The 12,500-nt window shown below is 41.1% G+C and overlaps 1 protein-coding gene across 1 annotated transcript in view; it reads left to right on the top strand.

Annotated features, from left to right (window-relative positions):
• Positions 1-12,500, top strand: part of LOC138023813 (uncharacterized) — a 38,038-nt gene that overhangs the window by 12,093 nt on the left and 13,445 nt on the right. Inside the window, exons 3-5 of the mRNA XM_068870897.1 lie at positions 1,917-2,297; positions 7,557-7,925; positions 10,493-10,741. Coding sequence (XP_068726998.1) covers positions 1,917-2,297; positions 7,557-7,925; positions 10,493-10,741 — 999 coding nt within the window. The remainder of the gene's footprint in view (positions 1-1,916; positions 2,298-7,556; positions 7,926-10,492; positions 10,742-12,500) is intronic.

Raw genomic sequence — 12,500 nt, 5'->3', positions numbered from 1 at the left:
TTGTCTTTGAAGCAGGAAGATAATGTTTGTATTGTATATCAGTACAACTTTTTAACCTTTACACGTAGTGTGTACCCCTGGGAGACTTCTGTTGTAGTTGGTAGTAGATTAGAAAGGAATCTGGAGGTTTTAATGTTCCGAATAAACCTCTTGCATATGTGGTCCCTGCGTGCAGTAAGGGTTGTAACTCCTGCGGTTCGCAGGGCCTCGTCATAGGGAACACACCTGGGAAGCTGACTGCTAGCGCCCTTTTCTGGATCGAGTCAATCGCGTCCTCTAGGTACAATGGGATATTTGCTAGTGTTCTTCGCATTTTTGTACCATCTCAGCTGTCAAGCCAACAAATCTCGTTCAAGCCTCGATTTTTTAAGCCAACTACATGAGTTACTCATTTTACTGTGATGGTCTCTCAAACATCATCATCTCGTAAATCCACAATGTAATAATAATTATTCTCTGTAAGTGTTAATTCACATTAAGAAAAAATGGATTTGCACCAAATTTTGACAGGTTAAATATGATGCAAACATAATCTTTACTCCAGAGCAAACCTGCAGCAAACATAGTAAATGCCACATTTGCTTCTATATTTACACTTGTGTGCAAATGTGGCATTTACATGTACCATGTTTGCTTCAGCTTTGCTCTGGAGTAAACACATGTTTGCATCACATTAATTTGCACTGTGAAAATTTGGATAAATCTATTTTTCATCCAGTGTAGTTGCTGCTGAGGTTACAAGGCAGCCAGCCTGGCGGGAAACCTTATTAGCGAAGAGCGGCGGGATAAAGATTAAAGATCAGAAAAGAGCACCAAAATGATATTAATTTTGCACTTTATGCTGAAGCATAATTATTTCCATATACACTATAATATTGCTTTCTGGGGCTAGAAACGGGAGCTCTGCCTATTATGTAAGGGCAAGATGGAGCTTTTCTGCCCACTCAGGATTTCTCGCTTGGTCCCGCAAGATCAATAAGGCCCATAAAAACGCAGGAAAAGAACTTGTAATAGTTGAGAAAATAGGGTAGTTAAAATCATCGTGGCGCGGTCGATAAATAGGAAGCTTTAGCAACGACGACGGGAACGGCATCGAGAACGTCATGTAAAAACATAAATTCACGTTATTGCGATCACTTCGCGTCTATTCCAAGCCTTTTAATATGACAAAGGTGTTTCAGTCCCTCAGGAATGAAACCGTTACGAGCGGCGCTTAATTTAGGGGAGAAAAATGAAAATTTATCTCCAGGTGCTGACGTTCTCCATACCACTTCAAACTTGGTAATTTCACGTTGTTGCTTTGCTGACGACGGCAAAGAAATGGACAAAAATGAAAAACGCACGTGCAGGGCGTGCAAAGCTATTGTTGTTGTCCACTAAATATGCAAATTTGTGACGTTCTCGTTGCCGTCGCCGTTGTCGTTTCTAAAGCTCCCTAATATCCCACTACTAACCACCTCCACTTTGATGAATAGTTGTTAATTGTATTCTGGCTTCTTCTTCAAAGAACGCTGCCCAATGCTGACAAATTCAGTTACTCCAATTGGTTTATGAAAACTAATTCGATAGAATGCGGATGCAGTCTCCCATTCGTCTCGAACTAAGACTAGTGTTTCTGAATGGTTGACATTCTCGATATGGTACTCCTCGGATGTAAATAGTAAACGTAGGCCTTGCTAAACTTGAATGAATTCAGAAATGGGTAATTTCCGAGTTGCTGTTTGCCTCGGTTTCGAAGTGAGTCGTGGTGCTCAACTATTGTAAGGGAAATGAGTTTGATATGCATAAGAAATACGCAACTTATTTCCATTTGAATGGTTGTGCACTAGGACTCGCTTTAAAACCGAGGCATACAGCAACTCGGAAATGGGCTATTCAATGTCCATTCGTTTACACGTGCTATTGCTTATTTGCAGGTAAGTACTGCATATTCAAGAAAGGGGACTGTCCCAAAGGACTCGAAGAGGGATTTGTCTATTGGGACGATGAGGACAACAAGAACCAAAACACGAAAGGAGGGACACTTCCTGACGGCATATACGACAGAAATACCTTGATAAGGTACTGCTGCAGAACGGATGGTGACAAACGAACGCCAGTCACCCTCCCAGTGAGTAGTCCTTTTTACCTGAAGGTCTTCAATTCGTCGGAGTGTCAGCGAGTGAAGGGTGCTATAGCTACCAAAGAGTTCATACGGTTTGACAACGAAGACCATAGGAACACAGACAGGGAAGGGGGAAGCTATCCATACGGTGCAGGAGTTGCAAATCACAAAATATATTACTGTTACTATGAAAGTAAGTATGATAAATTTTTTGTCTTCTTCTTTAATGGACCTCAAATTCCAACGAATATCTGACAAATCCAGCTGAATACACGCGGAATTCCAAACCGCCCGAAATATAATTTCTCAATCTCAAATCTAATCGATCTCAAATCATACACAAAATCACATGTTCAAATACAGATCACATGTTCAAAAACGTGACGGTCCGCGTGACAGAGTTCAAAGTCCTAGAGTCACGAAACTAAACGAAAAAGTATGAAAAGTATTGTATAGAGTTGATTCTGATTGGCGACGAGGCACGCGTGAGTAAGTTAGCTTCAGGGCCCGGTGAAGATCTTGTCCGGGGAATCGAAAGCTTTATTGAATCTTCGCCAAAGATTTTATTTTGACGTAAAAAAAGGTTGCTGTTATTCATCGTGGTGAAGTACAATAATCTTGCAATGCATCTCGAGGCTATCGCGCAATGAATCTCGAGATTGCATGCCTGAGTTCGCCCGATTATAAATGCTATGCCTTGTGGATTGGGTTCTGAGGTACACTCGGCATTTCGTCGGGCCATCGAGTGACAGTCTTCGGATTGCCGTCGGACACCGAACAAATGCTCGGCTAATCACATGGCAGAAAAAACCGTAATATTCGTTTCTCTGAGTTGTGGCGGATTTTCCTGTTGTTTTCACAGTAACTTCACTATGAATCGACTTAGATATCTTATTGAAAGTTGTCAGAGCTTTCAAACTGAGTTGTTCTCTGGTTCGAGAAACATTTCGCTGCAGATTATTCGCATTGTTGGTCGAATTTGGAACGAAAGCAGTCGCAATAATTGCACTCTCGAATATTACTGTAAGATTTACTCTCGAGCATTTCCCTTCTCATTGAGAACAGCTAGTAATAAAGTATTCTCGTTTGTCTCACGATGTGGTCACTTGTAATGTATATCGCGACGTTTCGACTGCATACTGCTAGTCTTTATCAGGCGATGAGGTCGACTGGCTACGAGTCACATTTTAAGCAGGATGCTCCGCTGTGATTGGTGCATTTCGATCCTCGCTGTCGGTCCGCTGTCGCACGGTTCTCCTGTTGTTGTGTTTCTTGATCGTGGGCATCCATGTTTCCGCAATTTCTATTCCACTATCCCTGTTGATGTTGTTAGGGTGAAGTCTTGTATGAATCGCCTCTTTGACCCTGCGTGTGTACCAATGATCATCACGATCAATAAACTTTACTTCGTTCCAAAGCGGGTTGTGTCCGGTCTTGTTAGCGTGTTCTGAAACGGCGGAGGTCTGGGTACGGGCAAGTCGAATGTCTCGCTCATGTTTCTGTGATTCTATCTTGCATAGGTCTTCCAGTCTCACCGATGTATACTTTACCGCATTCACAGGGAATCCTGTAAACGACGCCATCTTGTTTAGTCTGCTCGACAGCGTCTTTCGGTCGTACTAGATGTGATCTTAATGTAGTCTCCGACTTAAAACAGCGCGTATGCCTTGTTGCTGTAGGCAGCGGCGAAGTTGTTCGGATAGGCCTTTGACATAGGGTAAAACCGCAGTAGACTTGTACTTGATCGTGGGCTCAGCACTGCTACTAGGTTTCCTGGTCTTGGTGATTTTCTGCAAGAAAGAAGGAAAGAGGGTAACCATCAGAGACAAGAGCAGAAGACAGGTGTTTCTTCTCCTTTGAGATAACAGAGGGTTTTGTTACGAGACGTTTGGCGCGCCCGTAGAGGCACTTGACAATACCGCGTTTTACTGATTGCGGGTGGTGGGAATCATACGCTAAGTACTGATCAGTGTGCGTGGGCTTCCTGTTCACGCGTGTGGTGAGGCGGCCGTCCGGTTCTCCGGTTAGTGTCGTACGGTCCGCAAGGCTGGGGTCGTCCTCTAGTTTCTGTAGCGCGGTCTGTACAATCACAGCTGCTGAAAACCAAACAATCACAGCGGAGCATCCGGCTTAAAAGGTGACGCGTAACCAGTCGACGTCATCGCCTGATGAAGACCAGCAGTATGCAGTCGAAACGTCGCGATCTACATCACAAGTGAACACATCGTGAGACAAACGAGAATAGTTTATTATTATTTTATTTTCAATAGACCTTTTTGCAGATATTGTTTTAAATAGCTATTATGGATCACACGATTGATCCTTCGGTTAACGTAAGGAATTTGGAATCGATATTTGACAATTCGATTAGTGTGGATTCTCACATAAATCAAGTTTGCAAGACCGCTTTTTACCATATTCACAATATCCGTAGAATTTCTAAATACCTTTCACAGGAATCCCTTAAAACATTAGTTCATGCTTTCCTTACGTCCAGACTCGATTATTGTAATAGCCTACTTTACGGCCCAAATATCATATCAGTAAACTTCAACGAGTGCAGAATGCTGCAGCCAGATTAATAACGAACCCTAAAAAGTATGATCATATCACATCAGCTTTATACAACTTTCACTGTCTACCTGTGTTTTACCGCATCTATTTAAAAAATTTAATTGTTACTTTTGCTTAAGGCTATTTATAATATGTCACTTAGCTATATTAGTAACTTAGTGTCTATTAAGTCGTGTTCTGTTTATTCGCTTAGATCAAATTCTTCATTATTTTTGGACCGTCCGAAGGGGCGTATGCTTTCCACATGCGGCAGCCCCCACACTGTGGAACAGCCTTTCTGCAAATATTCGGGAAATAACATCACTAAGCATTTTTAAGAAAAGAACTTTAGACATATCTTCTTAATTTAGCTTACAACAAGTAATTCTCAGGGTGCTGGTGAATTGTGTATTTTTGGTTTTATACTAAATTCATGTAAAGCGCTTTTGATCATTTTAATGTTAAAAGACGCTATGTTAAGTATATAATTATTATTATTATTGTTATTATGGGATGCAGAGTTTCTCAGTCTCCGTTTTTAAAAACAAACTTAAAACTCACCTTTTTAAAAAAGCGTTTTTATAATTTTAAGGATTCTAGCGCTATATAAATATTTTATTATTGTTATTATTATTATTATCATTATTATTATTATTATTATTATTGTTATTGTTATTGTTATTATAATAATGTCTTTCGAAACAACAGAAATCGAAATTGCCGCCTTATATGCAACGAGATGCTTCCGTGAAGCATACACTGGGTTGCCTGTGGTACGTGTTACAGAAAATCAGAAGGCACTGAATTGTGTGGTATTGAACTACAGCATTCCAGTCTCTGAAGAATAACAAATAAAAGAGAAGCGAGAAACATTGGCTTCTGGGCTGACATGTTGATAATTTTCAAGTTCCCTCGCAACTTCTTTTCACCATAAGTTTAATTAAGCGTGCTCTCTGAACATCTGACAGAGTTCACTGAAGTTTATCCCTGTCCGGCGGGGTTAGTGTTTCGATGGGAGACGAAAACAATATACCCCTCGTCAAACAGAAGCATCGGACCCAAAATACTGTTAACGCAAACAAATGCGAACTCAGCAAGGTACAGATTTTGTTAGCTTGCTTTATGCAAAACAAGAACATCATTCTAAAAGCTTATTCTACGCAAAAAGTAGGTTCTGGAGGTAATTTTGAGAGTGGAAATCAAGGTAACGCGGCAGACGGCAAATACAAACTCACGATTTAATTAACTTAACACACCAGAAAGACGCTAACCTCATTTTGACAAGAAAATGCTTTACTATTGCCATAAAAACAATCCAGTTAAGCTCGCATATCATAAAACACGATGAAATCATTAAGGCCACCTTTTCCAGCGAACAATTTTTTGAAGCAAACAACATATTTGCTTGTAGAGGCAAAAACCCCTTCTCTTTCATTACGTGCGTGAAGAGAAGAAACTCAATCGTTTCAAATATGCGCAATATTGCAACAAACTCAATTTCTGAATCAAACCGTTTACATGAAGAACCTTTTCCTTGAATAATGAAGCACAAAATACACGACAAGCTTTCTTTCAAATAATTCTTGGCTGTCACATTTCCAATTTTTTTTTTACCTGAAGACTGTGCAGAGTTGATCGCAGATCCACGTAAGGTGTTCGATTCGTTCTCTGTCTTTGTTGAACCCATAAGTTACCAGAGAATTTTCCATTTGGTTTCAGTGTTCTACATAACAGCACACTTGGTAAAATATTAGAAACACAGCTCACTTTGATTTCGGCTCGACGGGCGATAGATTGTTGTCGAAGTCCATTACTCGTCGCTTTTAAGATTACAGGTGTTTGTTTTTCATCGCCTGCCTAGTTTATCCAACTGACTTTCCATTATTGAGCTCCATAAGGGTATATTTTGTTTAAGGATCCACTAAAACGCCATTCGCGTTACATGACTTTCGACGCCATTGCAGGCTAAGTTAATGATTCTACTGTGTCCACCAGAGAAATCTATGCATTTCCACTACCCTCTCGATCCTAAGAAAATACGCACAGAAGGCTCTATGCACAAAGACACCATTTACCAGGGGAGTGACAGGGAAGACTTTTACCGACACGGAAAATTTAAACAAAAAAAAAAAAAACGGAAAATCTACTCATTTTCCGACTGGGATTGCCATACGGCAACCCAGTAAAAAGGTGTATTAGCTGCTGACGTGGTTGCCTCAATGCAATCCAGTGAAAAAGTAATTGTTGAATGCAAAAATCGAAGCAGCGAAAAAAAACACCTTGCTTGTTTTCATTATACTACTAATAATGATGGTGCTGATGATGATGACAATAGGCACCTTTCATCGAACGACTACGAAAACGAGTTTTCCGTACTGAGCATGCGCATAAGGTTTGGAGGCCGACATTTTTAGAAGTGCACTTGCTCACTCCTCTGCATATTTGGTGTGAACTTCGTGCATTTCATTGGCTTCTCTCATTCCAGAGAGTGAAAGTACTTGGTCTGCGACGAACTTGGGCAATAGTACTTTGTGTCAAGTTCGTGTAGCAAAAAAACCGGATTAAGACTTAACATTCATCTGGACGAACCTTCAAAGACGCACTTTAAAGTGGAGATTTCTTCTTGACCCATTGAGCTCGTCTTTGTACGAGATGTATTGAACAAACATATTGTAATTATTCACTGAAGTTAATAAGTGTCACATAGTTTATTCCCTCTTTAGGCTAGACGATCGTCGACAAGTAAATTGAATGACCCATAATTTCTCTTTACGGATTATGCGGTTTTAGTATAAAAACAGCCAGAGTGACCTTCCGATGAAATTGACTGACCCAATTAGTTTAAATTTGGCTCAGTGGATGACTTCTCTTCTCATTCTGCTTGTTTTGTTGGTTAAAGGCTGCCATTTCACACTCAGCTTGGCGGATGACGGTGAGATGAAGTTCACTTCTCCAAACTATTTCGAAGATGGATACCCCATCGCGCAGACATGCACCTGGCGATTTGTGGTCCCACCGACAAAGACAGCTCATATTCAATTTCTCGACGTAGGATTGGAAGGAGACGATTCCATTAAGTTTGTACTTGTAAATAGTTTGGAGAATGAAGAGCACGAGATTGTCAAGAAATCGGATCCTTCGGATTATCTCAAAGACTACCGTGGATCTCCCGGGCTCCCGCTATTCGTGAATTTCTCCTCGAGTTTTTCTAGTAACTTTTCACGCCGCAAATCGAAAGGCTTTCGTGCAGTCTTTACTCTTAATCCTAGTAAGTGAAAATACAACAATTATGAAATCAAGGAGGATGTTATCTATCCGTCTTGGTCTAAGGTCTGTATGTGTAGTGTAGGTAAAAAATAGGTCGGTTATTACAGAAGCGATTCCCATACCGGTTTCCGCTCATATACAGAAATCGGTCGGGAAAGGGGACTACGGAGAGTTAAAATCAAAAAAATTCCCTGGGGAGCATGCCCCGGACCCCCTAGAAACTTTTTCGTTGCTTTGGAAACCGGTCATTATTTATCCTAGCTACGCCCCCTGCAGTGTATTTTTTTTCTGTTGTTGATGTCGTCCATAAGTCGTTTGTAGAGTGTGGGAAGTTGTAGGCATCGGTTTATTGGTATTTGTTTCAAGTTGGTAAACTGGTTAGTCGGTTTACTAACTTAAAACGGAAACCAATAAACCAATGCTTACAATTCTTGGGTTGCACGTCACGCAAGTAAAAACATGAATCGCTTACCATTTAAGAAATTGAGTTTAGAAATGTAAATGTTATTGAAGAGGAACAAATAAACAACGGATCCAAATCTCAGGGCTGTGCAATATTCCGTACTTGAGTTATTCGGTGAAATTTATTACTCAAATTCGTAGAGTTTAGTATGGAGGCGCCATGTTGGTGTGCTACTGAAGTACACCAACATGGCGGCCGGATACCTTTGGAAACATCTGGAATTTAGTTTGGCTGTCTTTAACACTTTCTGCTGTATAATGAGCTAGCAAACATACGTCTCCTAGTATATTGGCTGTTTAGGCCACAAAAACATGAGGGAAATCGATGTTTTTATGCAACTGGCATGTTTTTCGAAAGCCGTCGACATGTCACGCACTGTGAAAAACTCAGAAATTGAAACTGCTCTATTTTCGAAAGGAAGCACGGTACCGAGCTGAAAACATACAAACAGATGCATTTTTAAAACCTCTTGTAGCTGATCAAGATAAAAACTCAAAAGCCTCTTTAGTTTCGTATTTTATTTTTTGTGACGTCACGTGCATCCCAAGAATCCAGGTACAGTTATTAGACCTAGACGGATTGAAACGCACCAATCACTGTTTACAGTCTTCACAGCCAATGACATGTTAGCTTAACTTCGTTGATCAATCACATCAACGACCAGGGCCCGGTTGCTCAAAGCCTGATTAGCGCTAACCGTTGGTTAAGAGGTAGAGCAGTTTTCAATTGAGTGTCGTAAAACCAAAACCATAGTAATTACTTTAACCAATCAAAAAGGACGGAAACAATCCAGTAAGCCAATCAAAACTCGAAGTAATTACACGTAGCCGACACAAAAGGCGGGAAAATGTGCACGCGCGAGCCACAATTGGTTTTGGTTTCACTTCTGATTGGTTGAAAAAGTGGCGCGAAAACTTTGAGCCAATCACTGAGTGAAGTAGATGCAAAACCAAAGTAATTAGCTAATTACTTTCGACACTCAATTGAAAACCGCTCTATCAAAACCGATAGGTTTCCATGGGATTTAACGCTGGTTAGTGCTAGCCGTGCTTCGAGCTACCTGGACCAGTGTTTATACCATGTACCCACGTTACACAAATCACTTGACTCTGAAGATGACTTCCGCTCAGGGTGTCGAAACGTCGGTTATTGTCATCCTGAAGAGACCTTCTCAGGACCTCAATTCCCACCCTGGTCAGAGTTTTTCTCTGTGTCCTTGTGTGGGCCAAATTGCCATTAGTAGGACTGACGCTCACACGGTTTACATGGGCAGAAAACGAGCACTTCACATTACCCTCCAATAGTTCACTCTTCTCAGGACTACACTCAAATTATCACCTGCACTTGTAAATAGCTAACTTGTTTGCCTCCGGCCAACTGGGATTCTTAAAGTTGTTGTCTGTTCCGTTGTCATTAATTTTATGTGCGTAATCATCTTTGTAAAGATCCCCATGAGCCTGCTGCTAGGTTGCTCGCAGGCTCTCCTTGCGTCGAATGACCGGTGGTTAACAAGGAGAGCCAGTTGCAGGCTAACCTACTGCTACTGTTTATTCAACCTTTTTCCAAACAAAGTATGCTGGGCTGTAGCTAAGAATAAATTCATCCGGTTGAAGGTTCCATTGAGGCGGTTCGCGCTCTGGGCATCAAAGGGACTTGGTAACAAGATTGTTCCTAGTGTCTCGCAACACACGACGCGCACAACAGTACTCAAAACAACGCTTTTATTTCATTTCCAGTATCGATAAATTCTAGCGATAATTCCGTAGACAGGCAGGTATTCAGTTTTTTTGTTAACTCATCGAATGACTTTTAAACTTTGTGGAGAATAATGTACGATCGTCACCGTTACTTCGATCGACGGCCAAAATTCAGCCGGCGATTACCCCTTTCTCAAGCGGCGATTTTCACCGGCAGCCAGTGGTTAGCGGCATCCCTGAGTATGTAATAAAGTATTTATATGAATAATAAAATAAATAAACTGTTCGAGTGAGGCCATGAGCTGCTTTTGAAACCTTAATCATAGCTTTCGCCAATCTGCATCATCAGGGAATAAGAAAGTATTGGAAGACTGATAAATATCCTATCATTTTATTTTGCTTTCGCAGAATCCCCTTCGGTTCCCGATTGGCCTTCGGGAACATTTGGACTACCTCGTGCTAAACTCGGGTGTCCTCAGTCGGACAACAACATCACGTGGTTCACAGGGTGGAGATATCAGGATACAGAAGACCACCAAAACGCCGCTAATCAGAAATCAAGGAGCTTCCACATGGACGCTGTCGTCGAGAAAAGCGCAGTAAACAGGAGTTTTTGTATTGCGACAAAGAACAGTGGCACAAGGGAGTGGCCTAAAGGTGAGGTTTTGATGGATGTTAATAGCGTTATGCCTTTAAAGTAGGTTAATAGGCAGCTTAAGCACGCCACCTTTTTGAGACGCTGACGGCAACCGGAAGTGATTGTTTTGCACGCCAGGACAATGGTATGTCAATGGGACTACATACTGTCCAATTTGGAAATAATTGGATGAGAAAAAGTCGGAGGACTGCCAAATTCGGTTTCGTTCAATTTGGCACCGTCGGCTTCCATTGAGTAGGGAGCTTTAGCAACGACGACGGCAACGGCAACCAGGACTTCTTCGTTAAATGTGAATTCGCGTTATTGTTATCGCTTCCCGACTATTTCAAGCATTTTAAGGGCCACAGACGGATTTTTGGCGGGTTGTTAAGGAAGTGAAATATTACTTCTGGTGACTGACGTCATCATATCGTGAGCTGACAAGAAAAATCACCGCACAAATTGTTTGGATCGAAGATTTTTCCTCACCCTTCCTCGCGCTCGTTCTCAGATCAACTGCGCATGTGTAAACGAACCAACTTCCGGTTTGAGCAAAAACTAAATTTACAGTGGTCTTTGAATTGAATTACTTCTTTTCATGTGGCACGTTTTACCCCAAAATACAGAATATAGCTAAGCATTGATTTTTTTAAAATCATCTTTTTTGAAAATGTTATGGGTATTAAGTATCGTTTATCTCTTTAAAAAGAACATTTTTCAAAGTAAAAAGAAAACTATACTTGTCTGAATGCAAAAACGAATGCAAATTATCAAACCACTGATTAAATACCCAAATTGTGTAACACATAGACAAATTTAGAGTTTCCTTTTATTGGTCACGTAACCATGGGCGTGGCGTGATGACATCATATTTAGGGTCATTGGCTTACAAATGAATGAAGGGGGTAGTTTCTAAAGAACTGTAGTGCTGCGTTGGTGGGGAAGTAGTATACAAAAATTTGGTTTTATCATCGGAGTTGATAATGTAAATTGGCCACCGTACAGAGATTCTAAAAGATGACGTTTCGAGCGTTAGCCCTTCGTCAGAGCGAATCCTGATTCTTCCGTAGTCGTTGCTAAAGCTCGCATTACAGCCTCAGAGCTGACGGAAATACAGATGGAAAATAAAGTGACTTGACTTGACTTTATACCGATCTTTCGTTCACTTCTTACGGGATGTAAATCAAACTCGCGAGTGACCAGCTCCCAGTTGGTCAACATGATCTCTTCTCTAAATTAAGGATTATCGTTAATTCATAATTTATAATGGTAATAGGACTGAGTGGAGTTGGGTCTGTAATCACCATACGAGTGATTAGGGAGCTTACGCAAGGACGACCACTCTGCCAACGAGAACGTCGTCTAAATATATTATTTAACAATTAGACCCGTAGCCCGCAAGGGGCTACGGGTCAATTGGGCTATTGACCCGTGGCCCTTGGCTTGAGTGCGAAGGGTCTAATTGTTGTAGTATCACCCAAGTAGTCGAACAGAAAGGTAATAATAAAGTTAGCAAAAGGCAAGTTAAAGAAATATCAAATTGGGTACTAAACGAAAGAAAGCGTCACGCTTTTCGCTACTCGAGGACTATTGCTAATAGTCCTAGTAGCATAGCCAATCATGATGCAGGATTTGCATTAGTCCACTAGTGGGTGATACTAATTCCCGTTATTGTAATAATTTCATTTTTACCTCAAGTCGTTCGGAATGGAAAGTGTGTATCAACATTGCTGGAATAAAATTGGCATGAACGATGTGGCTGTTTGGGAAAAAAGCCAA

Source organism: Montipora capricornis, chromosome 11, assembly GCF_036669925.1.
Source record: "Montipora capricornis isolate CH-2021 chromosome 11, ASM3666992v2, whole genome shotgun sequence".
Classification (NCBI taxonomy): Eukaryota; Metazoa; Cnidaria; class Anthozoa; order Scleractinia; family Acroporidae; genus Montipora; species Montipora capricornis.
Note: the sequence above shows the minus strand (reverse complement) of the source record. Positions and strands in the feature narration are given on the sequence as shown.